At 36.5% G+C, this 13,285-nt stretch overlaps 2 protein-coding genes across 8 annotated transcripts in view; one reads left to right on the forward strand and one right to left on the reverse strand.

Moving 5' to 3' along the window:
- The first annotated feature begins 46 nt into the window (after positions 1-46).
- On the forward strand, positions 47-9,414 carry ATP5PF (ATP synthase peripheral stalk subunit F6). Of its 3 annotated transcripts, none has more exons than XM_039357776.1 (4): positions 47-184; positions 2,601-2,792; positions 7,617-7,741; positions 9,298-9,412. In XM_039357776.1, the coding sequence occupies exons 2-4, from the start codon at positions 2,623-2,625 to the stop codon at positions 9,324-9,326; spliced, it is 324 nt and encodes a 107-aa protein (XP_039213710.1). In that variant the 5' UTR covers positions 47-184; positions 2,601-2,622; the 3' UTR covers positions 9,327-9,412. The 3 variants fall into 3 exon arrangements, with proteins under 3 accessions (XP_039213710.1, XP_039213709.1, XP_039213707.1); XM_039357775.1 differs by having other exon boundaries at positions 161-295; XM_039357773.1 differs by lacking the exon at positions 47-184 and adding an exon at positions 353-509 and having other exon boundaries at positions 9,298-9,414.
- A 1,713-nt stretch (positions 9,415-11,127) lies between these two features.
- Positions 11,128-13,285, reverse strand: part of JAM2 (junctional adhesion molecule 2) — a 31,606-nt gene continuing 29,448 nt past the window's right edge. For all 5 annotated transcript variants that reach the window (XM_039357772.1, XM_039357770.1, XM_039357769.1 and 2 more), the window contains one exon: positions 11,128-12,370. In XM_039357772.1, the coding sequence (XP_039213706.1) occupies positions 12,338-12,370 (33 nt within the window). In that variant the 3' untranslated portion in view covers positions 11,128-12,337. The remainder of the gene's footprint in view (positions 12,371-13,285) is intronic.

A 13,285-nucleotide genomic window follows, 5' to 3' on the forward strand; every position in this document is an offset into this window, starting at 1 on the left:
GCTAGGCCTGCGTGCGGGGCCCTGGCGGGGGAAAAGCGCAGATACACGATGCCCCCCTCCCGCGCGCCAGGGCAAAAACTACGACTCCCAGCACCCCTTGCGAGCCCGCCTGGGCTGCTATAGTAAAATTCAAAGCATTTTTACAAGCGCCACTTTAAGTCGGAAGTGAATTCTTCTGTTTCCGGTAGGTATACGGGCCGTCGGTTAAAGAATTTTTCCGAGTTTTAATGACCTTTCCTGATTAGAAAAGAGCCGGAAAGCAATTTCGGGTAGCTATAACAGAGAGAAGATGAAGGTGAGCCGTGTTTAGATAGCAAGTGACCGGGAACGGAGGGGGGGGGTGTCAAAAAGCAAAATTCCCGAAACCCATTGCGACTTTCGGCGGCTGGGCGGGGCCACTTGACTGCAGGCTCCTGGAAGGTGACCGTTCGTGGTGCTCCTTTGAGGAGAGGAGACGGGTAAAAAGAAGGCTTGAAAGAGCAGCCATCTCTGAAGGATTTCGGCTTTAGGTAGTTTAATCCCATTTCTCCTTTTTCGGCCACATTGTTCAGAATCGTCTCTCCCCATTCTCTTCGATATTCTGGCTTCTATGTAGTCCTTAGAAGAATGCTTCCAGGTTTTAAGCGAGTGGCTGCAGTTAGTGACAAGTAAACCGCTAATTCGTCGATTCCGAAGGTGGTGCGTTAATTTGGCCACAGTAAGAAGTGAGGATCGCGGAAATAGTGTCCGGTACATCAAAGGAGATGGTATTAAGGACAGTGGGATTAGGACTGCGAAGTATAGGTTGCTATAGTGGGTGAAGCCTCCAGAGAGCTGGGCAGGAGTTTTCTGAGCAGCAACTTCTTTGGCAGAAATGGCTAGTGCCAGCTGATGTTGTGGAGGCCGGAGGCTTGGGCATTATGCCCTCAGTGGCGTTTCTTCTGACGCAATAATCGCAGCTGCTATCCTTTCTACCAGACCCGTTTCTTTTATTCGGTGGAGAGAGATGAAATGAGTGCGACTGCTGCTTTATTTATTTATTTATTTACTCGGGAGAGATAAATGAATGGGTGCCTACAACAACAACAAAAAAAAGACTAGTGTAGTATCAGTACTCTAATTTTAACACTAAGTATTTGGAATGGGCCCGAAAAGCTGTTCATTGATGGGAACTTTATTAGCTCCCCTGTAAATCCTTGCTTGATCTTGCCTCCTAATCCAAGGGCCTCAAACAGCTTCAAATCTAAAGCATTTAATGCTTCTGTAATAAGCAGTCTTCCAGAACACTTACATATTTAAAATCAGCATAGTTTTGATTTTAATGCTGGAATTCATTTTCTTTAAGCAAATTTATTATTACTATGTTTACCCAAACCTTTCAGCCTTGAACATTCTCATAGATCGTTGATAAATGATAAATAAGAAAGCTTCTCCTTCAGTATTTCGGAAAAAGAATTACAAATGATTAAGGAAAATGAAAACATTTCTGTCCTATCTAGCTCAGTTAAGAACTGTTGTTTTATTAATTGCTGATAGTTTGATATTTATTCTATCAATAATAAAATCGTAGTCTTGAAATGAGTCAGGACACAAATATTTTTGCATAAGATGATGTCTGATGGAGATACCTGGAGGAGAGGCAACTAATCTGCTGATTGATGTGATTGAATAATTTGGGGGGGGGGGTGTTTTTCTCCTTCATCTGCAGCCTAGTGGAATTTCCCAAACTGGACATCCTATTGATTTTTGTTTTAAAAGTTAAGAACCTAATTGGCAAAGTAGCATATTATTGCCTTAATCTTTTCTGTTACCATTGGTAATATTTATTTACCTGACTTGTATGCCATAAATTAGAATAATTCAAGGTGACTTAACATAAAATTCAACAAAATCATCACAATGCAAAAGATACAAAAATTAAATGAGTCAGTGGGAAGTATCCTCTTCATCTTGAGCTTTACTCAAATTAGTCTTATTGAAATATGTGAATTGTATTTGTACTGATGGTGTTGTTTTTGTTGGTGATATTTTTATCTCTGCAGTTGATTGTCTATTTGTTTTCTTGTTTTCTGTTTTCTAAAATTGTTAGCTGCCCAGAGTCACGTGTTAGAGACAGGCAACATGTACATTGAATAAATAAATACAAGCTTTGTTATCACTGGGCTGTATCCCAAATAACTTGGCTGATGACCTATTCAAAAAGTCAGGTTTATACAAATAGTCCTCAACTTATGACCACAATTGGGACCAGAATTTCTATCATAAGTTGTAGTCGTAAGTTGAATTGGATCTGATTTTACAACAGTTTCTTTTGCTGTTAAGTGAATCACTGGCAATCAAATCCAGGTTCCCAATGGCTATTTTTTGATGCAAAAAAAACAAAAAAGGAAATTGTGATCATGTGACTGCAGGATGCTGCAACTCGTCATAAATGCAAGCTGGTTGCAGTCATGTGATTGCAGTTCACAATACAGTTTTGAAGTGGCAGCTTGGAAGTTCCTGCTTCTTGTGGAGTGAGTTTAAATTTGGAGCAGGGTTTCCCAACGTATCTCAGACTAGTATAGTACTCATATAAAAGTAAATAATTTGCATTTCAGATGTAGTATCTTTTGTTTTTCCAGGTGAAAATTTGGCAAATTTATCATGATTCTTCAACAGCTCTTTAGATTTTCTTCCATATTCCGTTCAGCCCTATCAGTCCAGTTGCGTAGAAATATTGGCTTTTCTGCCATTGCATTTAATAAAGCAAAGGAACTTGATCCTGTACAGAAGCTCTTCTTGGACAAGATTAGAGACTATAGGACCAAGAGCCAGTAAGTTAATTACCAGTTCATTTATATGAACAACTACTTTTATTACTCACACTTCCTGCAAGTTATTTTATAGTATTATTTAAATGTCGGCTGTATGAATTTAATATGGGATAATATAAAGATTTCTTTTTATTGGTTACTATTTTCATTTGATGAAACCCATGGATTGAAAGGTCCTGGGATTATGGATTTGATTTTATATAAGTTATATAAGAGTTCTATAATATGCTTCACAGTTATTTTCCATCTATTGCCCCAAATGACATAATGCATAGCATCCCTCTATGATCTCCCACCCAGAGAGTCTGAGACTAATAAATGATTTGAAAATTAGAAAATCTCCTAGATCGTTACCTTAACAAGTGAACAAAAGTCTTTTTGACTCTTGTTTAATTGGGTTCTCTCTGTCTAATTTTAGGACTTGTGTGTAGAACAGATTGCATTTTAAATACCATCTATATCCCAATGCTGTACAATGCACATATATGCGCACATAATGATCTAAAGCTCCTGGATACTGTCCAATGCAATTTTGGAAGCTCTGTTTCAGGTTCCATGTTGTATTTGAAACACTCTAATTCAGGGGTCCCCAACTTCCAGGCCACAGGGCGGCAACCTGCGGCTCCCAGCCTCCTCTGCCATTTGCAGAGAGAGACAGAGACAGAGAGGCACTTGCGCTTCCCTGCTTCTCTCTCTCTCTCTCTCTCTCTCTCTCTCTCTCTCTCTCTCTCTCTCTGTGTGTGTGTGTGTGTGTGTGTGTGTGTGTGTAAAAAAGAGAGTGGACTCACAGTGTTCTCCAAGGAACTGAAAAGCTTATTGGGCTGAGCTCCTCCCTTCGCTGCGTCTCTGCAGGAAGCGCAGGAGAGAGCTAGCTAACCCATCTATGCTGACTCAGGAATTCTGGGAGTTGAAGTCCATGAGTCATAAAAGAGCCGAGGTTGCCTACCACTGAGTTTGTTGGAGAACAGCTTGAAGCCAGCTTGCCAGGTAAGCAGCAGATTGGAGAGAAGGAGAGAGGGGGGGGGGAGAGAGGGAGAGAAAAAGAGAGGGGGGAAGAGAAAGAGAGAGACACAGAGAGCCTGAGACCCTTCTGAAAATAATACTGCATATATCCTTTTTTTTTACCTTTATTATACACACACACACACACAGACACACACACAGACACACACACACACACTTATAATAAAGGTAAAAAAGGATATATGCAGTGTTAGCTTCATTTTAGATATCAAAAGGGTTTTGTGGCTCCCAGTGTTTTGTTTTTGGTGGGAAACGGGTCCAAGTGGCTCTTTTAAATGTTTTGGGTTGCCTACCCCTGCTCCAGGCCATGGCCCATGAGCCATTCAGAACTGAGCCATGGAAGTGGCTGGTGAGTGTGCATCCCCACTTCTGTGAGCAGCAGGCAAACACGTATGCATGCGCTGTTTGCACGAGCGGCAGGCATGCATGCCCGCCTCTTGCTCAAATGGAGCTGCGCAAGGACTTGCCAACCACTCATGCCCCCATCAGTTTGCAAAGCCAGAAAAGTTGAGGAACTCTGTTTTAATTCATAGGGAAGTGGGAATGATCCCTTTGGAATCCAGGGACTAAGTTTGCTATCTTTCTTATTGATTTAAACTTCTATTTTTTATTGGCTCACTGGCTCCACTAATTCTTATGGTTTTGAATCAAGGTGTGAAGTAAATATTACAGCTGACCTTTGCTGTTATAGCCTTTCTATACACTCTTTGCTACTTCTAGGCCTAAGATTTGCCAAAGTGTCTTTGATTTTGGTCTTCAGACAGATGAGCACTATAAGCAACTTACAAGGGTGGGTTCCTTCCTGGAAACCTTCAGACCTGCAAACCATCTGTCAAACCTGGTTTGCTCAACGTACTGTACAGCTTTCTTTTTTACCTGCTTTAATGCTCTATCCTCAGCAGTATTGAATGGGTTTCATAAAATTCCATTTAATGAGAGAACATGGCAAGAATCAGCCTAATCTTAGTGCATATAGTTCTTTATCCCTTTTAGGGGAACGTATGTCTCAGAACAGGGGTCCCCGACCTCCGGTCCATGGACCAGTACCGGTCTGTGGCATGCTAGCAACTGGTCTGCACAAACAAGCAAAGCTCCATCCATGAGATGCAGGCAGCAAACAAAACCACGCCCCCTCCGGTCTGCAGAAAAACCTCTCTCCACGGAACCGGTTCCTGGTTCCCAAAAGGTTGGGGACCTCTGTCTTAGAATATCTGTATTACCTCCTAGCAGAGATCAATAAGATGGAAGTGTCTGTTTTCTAATTCTCAAACCAGAATCCTGCTTCTATGAACAGAGTTCTTATGTAGTATTATAATTGTTACCAGAAGTTATTGTCACAAGAAGGCTTAAGATATCCTAATCTTGGAACAATGTTACAATAAGTCCTTTTCTTCTCTTGCCTAACTTTTATCAATTTTGTTTTGCTTTATTATATTTTGTTCTTTTTTGTTTAATTCTTATATGTAAATGTTAACTGGCAGGACTGTATGCTTTTATTGTTCTTATTGTATTTGAGCCTGTTTTTATATGTTGCTTTGGATTATACAGTAGATATAGAAAGTCTACATGACCCTGTTGAAATGTCAGGTTTTTGAGATTAAAAAAAAAAAAATCAGACCAGGATACATCACTTCAGAATTTTTCCTATCATTATTATAAGAGTCCAGATCTGAATCCAATTGAAAATTTGGGAGGTGACCTGAAGAGGGCTGTGCCCAGGAAATGCCCTTGCAATCTGGCAGATTTTGAGCACTTTTACAAAGGAGAATGGGCAAAGATTCCCAAGGCAAGATATGCCATGCTGATAGGCTGCTACCCCAAAAGAGTGAATGCTGACCTAAAATAAAGTGCTTCAGTAAAGAATACAGATATGTACACCTATGCAACCACATTGTAAGTTTTTTATTATCATTCTCCCCCTAAAAGATTTCAGTTTGTTTTTCAGTTGTACAGCTTATATGTTATATTAAAGGGAAAAAAATCTGAAGTAATTTATCTTGGTCTGATATTTTTACATTTCTAACATTTAACGGGTGTGTAGACTTCCTATACCCAATATATACTGCTCACAAAAATAAAGGGAACACAAACGTATAGGATCCTATACGTTTCTGTTCCCTTTATTTTTTTGAGCAGTATAGTTACTTTGTTGGTCATTGACCACAAATGAAAAAAATATTTTAAATACATTTGTTTTACAATATGATTTTCAAGATCTGTAATAGCGTCAACAAATTTCCTCCTTCCAATGAATTTTCATAACATTTTTTGCCCAATGCAAAAAATGTAGCAGGATTTTTAGGAGAGACAGTTAATCAGGCAGCTTATGTCAGTCCTGTCATCAGTCAGTTCTCTAATGTTATTAGTAACAAAGAATCAGAAATATTTCCCAGTAATCCTATCATAATTATATATGTGTGTGGCCAAGTTGTTCAGTAATAAGCTGCCAACAAAGATGCCCATTCTACTATATAACAAGTATATTAAGACTGCACAAAAACACATAAATAGAAAATAGAATGGCAAAAAACACTGGTGAATTAATATATGATGGTGCATATGTTATTAATACAGTTCCTGAAGAAAGGATAAATCCTGGGATTCTCCATGCACAACATACTAATGGACTGCCTCAACAATGGTAGCAGGAACTGAGCAGGAAATACTAGGTTTAATGTCAGCTTGTATCTTAAGTTATCTTTACCCCCAAATAGTGTTGAATACAACGCTGTAGTCAGGTTATACCTTCTATAATGTTTCTAGCATCAACTGCAAGCTTTGTCAACTAGTAAACAATTCATTGTAGCTTAGATTTATTTACTGTTAACCTATGCTGTAAAGTTACTAATTTTCCTCCAAGAAGCTTTCTTCCCTAATGTTATCTTCCATTTTCAGGCAAATTGAGTAGGTTCTGGGTATCTGCAGCAAATGAAGCAGGTTATCCATTCAAAAAAGTGTCTTTCACAATATGTTGCTCTAGGATGGACATGGCTACTCCAAAAATTCCATATAATAAAAGACAAACTAGTAAAGGATACTCTCTGCCAGTGTACTTTGTCAGGTTCCCATTTTTTGGAATAGGTGCATATACTTTCAAAAAGATCAGTAGCCACCCAGTGTTGTCTAAGAATAAAGTGGAGAGTGATAGAGGCTTCAGGTTTTTTTGGAAGCATGCTGTTTTAAAATTAAAACTGGGGAGCAGGGAATCTGGTATATTCCAAAGCAGGCCTGGGCATTTTATGGCCTGCAGGCCACATCTGGCTCTTTGACTGTACTTTTCCAACCTGTAGCAACAGCGGAAGCAAGAAGGGTCCCTCCACAACAGGCCTAGTTTCTTATGTGGCCCCCTTGGGGAAATTATTGTACATATTTGCTCCTAAGAAATGTGTGTAGGCACACTGATTCTGATAGGTGCCTAAGATGTCAATGGGAGACAAGTTGGAAACCCTATATACTCTAGTCTAGGCCAGTATGTGTCTGGTCTGAGATTGTTCTTCAAGTATATTGATGGCTGAGAATTCAGTTTAGAATTTCCTGATTAGTCAACTTGTTAATGATATTTTCCTATGGTTTTCTTCTCATAATTTAGCGGTTATGTAGCAAATGATCTAAAAGCTATTATGAATATATTTATGCATTATAAATTTGGTAATCAGTTGTCATTCTGTTAGTTCTTAAATAAATTGTAGATTCCCAAAAAAAATAATTTGGAATTCTCATACATGGATCTTTTAAAAAAGATGTTACCAGTTTTTTGTATTCCTTTGAAAAAAAAAATAAAACCAGTTATTGTATTTTTAGAAAAGCTGGTGGTCCTGTTGATGTTGGTCCAGAATATGAGAAAGAGGTGAATGATCAGACTGAGAAACTCGTACGATTATATGGTGGTGGAGACATGACCAAATTTCCAGAGTTCAAATTTGAAGGTAAGGTTTTAGAAATGTGCCCATTATAGGTAGTCCTTGATTTACAATTATTTGTTTAGTAACTGTTGGAAGTTACAATAGCACTGAAAAAAAATCCCTTAAGATCAGTCATTACACTTAAAACTTTGCAACATCCCCATGATCATGTGATCAAAATTTGTGCACTTATAACCAGCATGTATTTACAACAGTTGCAGCATCCTGGGGTCATGTAGTTGCCATTTGTGACCTTCCCAGATGGCTTCCAACAAGTAAGGTCAATGGAAAAAGCTGCCATTTGCTTAACATCCATGTGATTCACTTAACTGCAGTGATTCATTTAACAACCAAAGCAAAAAAGATTATAAAATCAGGCATGACTCATTTAACACTGCCTTGCTTAGCAGCAGAAATTCTGTTGCTCATTGTGCTTGTAAATGAAGGATTATCTGTATATAATATGCTTAAAGGTGATAAAACCGAAGTTATAGTTTACTGATGGTTACAATATAATTATAGGCAATAGATCACACGCAGCATTTCTGATTTAGAGGCAAAAATGTGCTTCAGGGTGCAAACACTTTTCTGTTACTACTTAAAGCACCTGTATCTTTTCCTATATTACACATGGTTTCTTCCTTCCATGTTTGCTACATGATCCCATCAAAAGATGTCTTCCTAGGGCTGAGAGAGAAAGTAATTGGCCCAAGGTTACCCAGCTGGCTTCATGCCTAAGGCAGGGCTAGAACTCATAGTCTCCTGGGTTCTAGTCTGGTGCCTTAACCACTACACCAAACTGGCTCTCTACACAGACTTAGCAGGCAGTAATTAATACATTTGAATTCTAAATGTAGTTTAGTGGTTCTAAACAACCACTGTTCTGAATTGTTTTCAAAACAAATCAATTATGAGATTGTAATTTCAATACATTTATGAAACATATTTCCAAATGTTAGTATAAAATAAAGTTGTAGAAACCCATGTTTTCATATTCTTAGCATAATTATCGTCTATTCTGTTTCCAACAATGTCTATACACAATCATACTTGGCATCTTTGTGTTAATTTTTATATCCGCTACAATCAATGTAAGGTTTTGTAGTTTGTTATGATTGTTAATGGAACGTCCTAAAATTCGTTTGTTATTTCAAGTTGTAGCTTGACTAAGAAATAACTCAGCAAGCTTTATTTTTGCATAATTCAGTTTCAGTGATTCGTATCACTAGTACAGGGGTGTCCAACTCGCAATGTCACGTGACGTGTTGCGGCATATCGTGACTTTTTTGCCATTGGCAATGGGATATGCACAGTTTCGCTATGATGCATCCGGCCTGCAGGCCGGCAGTTTGACACCCCTGCTCTAGTATGAAAAAAAAAGCGGAATCCAATGTTGCTTTTTGATGATTACTTGAACATTTTTATGCCATGGTATATCACAAGCAAATGCTGCATTTATTTGCTCTTATCTGGAAAAAAAATGTGTTGAACAGTATTTCTGGTACATGGCAATGGGAATCAAGTTTAAAAAACTTTATTTTCAAAATAAACTAACGAGATTTTTTTTCTACTCTCAACAGAACCTAAATTTGATGAAGTTCAGAAGTGATGTGATCACATGTATACGAAGCATTAGGTTGGACATGTTGAGTTAGTCTGCAGTTATAACTTAAATAAACAGTTCAATGCTAACAGTGTGCACTGGTGTTTTAAATTCAATTATATAGATTCTTGTTCACCCAATATGCTTGTAAAAGCATATTACTAAATATTTCATTACAAATTAATATCTTTTATTTTTCTGATAAGCTTTAATCACTCATTAAACAAAGTAAAATTTTGGAAAATAATTTAAATAGTCCACATTTCAATCATGAGAAATTAGAATGTAACAGTACTCTAGATCAGGGTCCCCAATTACCAGTTAGTGGACCGGCACCGGGCCTCAGTGTGCCAGAAACTGGGCCACACAAACGAGAAGCCTCATCCTGGGATGCAGATAACATGCGAAACCATGCCTCCTCCGGGAAAAACCTCTCTCCATGGAACCAGTCCCTGGTGCCCAAAAGGTTGGGGGGCCACTGCTGAGGATGTCTTTTATCCTATTGTGAACTATATGCAATAGGGATACTTAAATGATTAAAACGTCATTTTTATACACATCAATGATTACTCTTGCTTGGCAGCCTTTTCTGGACTCCACAGTTTTATAGTCTTTCAAGGGAATACTTGTTTTGAATAAACAAGAGCCATTAAGATTGTAGATAATTTCACCACAAAGTCCATAACTTGCTGATATTGGTCCTTAGTAAATAATTATTTTAAAGATAGTAAGCAAGTCTATAGTACGTCAAGGATGTTGAAAACTACCAAATATTCTTTACTATCAGTTTAAGAAAGCACATTTTTTAAAAAAATCTTAAGAGAACAGTAAATGATTCCCCTCCCCTTTAAATGCTGACTTCATTTAGAGAAGTGAAGTATGATCATATCATTTATTTTTGAAAATTATATGGCTGTCAAATCAGATATTTGAAGGATTTAATATAAAAGAGTTGTCAAATACAGTTTGTGATTTAAGTGTATATGCTTATGTTATTTTTTTACATTTGTTATAAATTTGATTCAATTCTGATCTATGCTACAGTTTTTATTTGTGACTGAAAAAGAATCACAACGTTCCTAGTGCTTTTAAAAATTGAACATTATTTTTTATTCTAGCAAAATGCTGGTAGTACTAAAAGATTTGTTGTTTTGTTAGGTGCCCCTATTTTGTTTTCAAAGAATGGGATATGTACAAAATATACCAAAATCTATTGCATTGTTTAACAGTTGGAGATACAAACGCCTGAGTAACATTTCAAAAACAATTTATTTGTATATTGTAAATTGTATAAAACAATTTATTTATTTGTATATATGTATATATATACAAATATATATATATATATATATATATATATATATATATATATATATATATATATATACACATACAAATATATATATTTTAAAAACCAACAATATTTTCTTGAAGTTTTTTCTCAGACAAAAATATATAAACAGCCTTCCTAGACTATTAAATAATAAAATAAAAATACGAATGGTGGTAAAGAACCTTTTACCATAATTTCAGTATCAAATATATGATTGGAAGCCATCAATGACCTTAAAAAATACTTTAAGCAAAATGTTTTTAAATAATATTTTGGCTCCATTTTACTGCAAGAAAACCCCCAACTTGAAATAATGGACTGAGTGAATTTGTATTTTTGGTCACTTGTGTTAGGAAGCAGCCTATATATCCTCAGGTAATTCTGTATATTTTTAGCACCCTCAAAATAACACCGTTGGATTGTATGGCAATCTTTTTTCTGTGTTTGGTGGAAAACAACCAAAAGATATAATGCTATATTTAGGATTCATTTATTTCGATAATTAGTCCCCACCTCAAAAGTAGGAAGTCCAGTCATACAAATAAAAAAGAAAAGAGTAGTCCTTCGTCATTGAGAGGTTGCCAACTCCATTTGGTTCTGCAGTAGATTACACATATTTGAATAAAGTTTCAGACTAAATAAAGACACATATTCTTTTATCATTATCTCAGTCTACTCTTGATGAGTGTTATTGTCTTGATCCTAGCCCTACAACAGCAACAAAACATATTTACCCTCAAATCCAAATTAATGATTTAAATGGATAATAATTTTCAAATCAATTTGTTAGAAATATTTCTGCTTCATAAAATTATCTGGTTATTATAGACTGAGACCAGACTGATTGCAATTTTATTTTCCTTAGCAATTATAGCAGCAACTTTAGAGAAAGAGCAAGTCCTCCGTGAATGCCAAAACCCCAAACTCTGTTTTGGAATAATATGGATAATTGTTTAAGGCTATTCCTTTCACAGAGTTCCATTCAGAAAAGTGGTTTTATAATTAGCCCCCTTAATTAGATCAAAGTGCTATGTAATCCAGTTTCTGATCCTAGTGCCTAATGCTTCCATCAACCTCTGAGAAGTTAAAGGCAATAGCCTTCTACATTTGTCTCCACAAACTAATACTCTTTGTAAAAAATGGGAAATAGTATTTATTTATCACAACTGGTAGCCATTTTAGTCTTATTTTAAATGATTTTGTCCAATTCTCATTCCATGCCATCCAAGCCAATAGTGGTCACATATTAATTATAGGAAAAAATCACAGAAATTTATAATGTGAATACTGTTTTTTGCCTGTATGGAATATTTTCGTCCATATGTCACCAAAAGGCCATGGGAGCTAATGCTGTCAGTGAGAAAACACCAATCTTTCACATACATTTTCCTATTCAAACAGTACCCATTTTGAGATGTAATCAGAACTATACCATTAGTTCACAATTTCTTTACATGTAGATATGTGAAACAGCAATAATATATTTATATTCTGCCAATTATTCCCACTCCTTTTTTAAAGAAGCAACATCAGACTAACATTTTTGACAGCTTTTACCACCTTTTAGCCACAGAATCTTGAATCTGCCACCAAGTTTTTGTTGTTGCTCCTAACGTTTTTACAGAAGAGTTCATCCCTTTGATACTTCTGCAGCAAATTGTGATCCTCAGAAATCGATTTTCTTTTAAATAATAAAGGACTTGGTGTGCTTGAAATCCTAAAGGAATCAAATAATTAACATAATTCAAACAAGTTTTAATGAAGTTCATGCTGTAGTATTTGTAAACAACCTGTGGTCATGTATGTACTCAACACACTAGGAGAATTATATGCAAGTGTACAAAGTATGCTTCTTTATATCAACTTGAACAAAAGATTATTGACCTGCCTTTCCCACTTCTCCCAAATACATACATATATACTACATACATATACATACATGTGTATATAATCCCCAAATATAATAAATCTACCTGATATTACAAGAGCAAATATTTTACTGCTCAACAAATATTAGGAGCACTATCATGCCTTTCATGTTATAGAAGGTTACTAGTTAATTTGGAAGCATTGTGGTCATCTTTGTAGTAATCTGATGTGTGCATGTGAACTGGATTTAAATCTGATTTAACATGAAAAAGTCAAGATCCATTGGCATGAATCCATAGGTGATGGCCATTATGATAAATATTACTAGCATCTCCATGGACATCTGCCTAATATTACATTTTCTGTCAGTGATCTTGTATGATAGAAAGATCATAGCAAAAAAAGGACATTTTTTTAAAGGTAGACTTTTCATTTATATCATCTTATAAACCTAAACAAGTTTGCCATAGCCAATATTGTTACACTATACTGTGTGATAATGATCTTAGGAGAGGACAGGTATCCAGAGTCAAAAACTGCTGCGGCTCCTTCAAAACCAACAAATATAGATGGGAAATTATATAAGCTAAATTTATGTTTAAACATAAAATAGCCATCTGGACCTTTTTCCCCCCTCCTGAAATATTAGTGTTCATTTGAAGGGATACCATACTTGATCTTAGTCCAAAGGCTGAGAAACATTTAAAGGGAACATTTTATGAGGAATATTTAAAATCAAGTCCCATCTTCTTTCCCTGCCGAT

The sequence above is a fragment of the Crotalus tigris genome, unplaced genomic scaffold (genome assembly GCF_016545835.1).
Source record: "Crotalus tigris isolate CLP2741 ecotype Arizona unplaced genomic scaffold, ASM1654583v1 scf7180000018944.1027768, whole genome shotgun sequence".
NCBI lineage: Eukaryota > Metazoa > Chordata > Lepidosauria > Squamata > Viperidae > Crotalus > Crotalus tigris.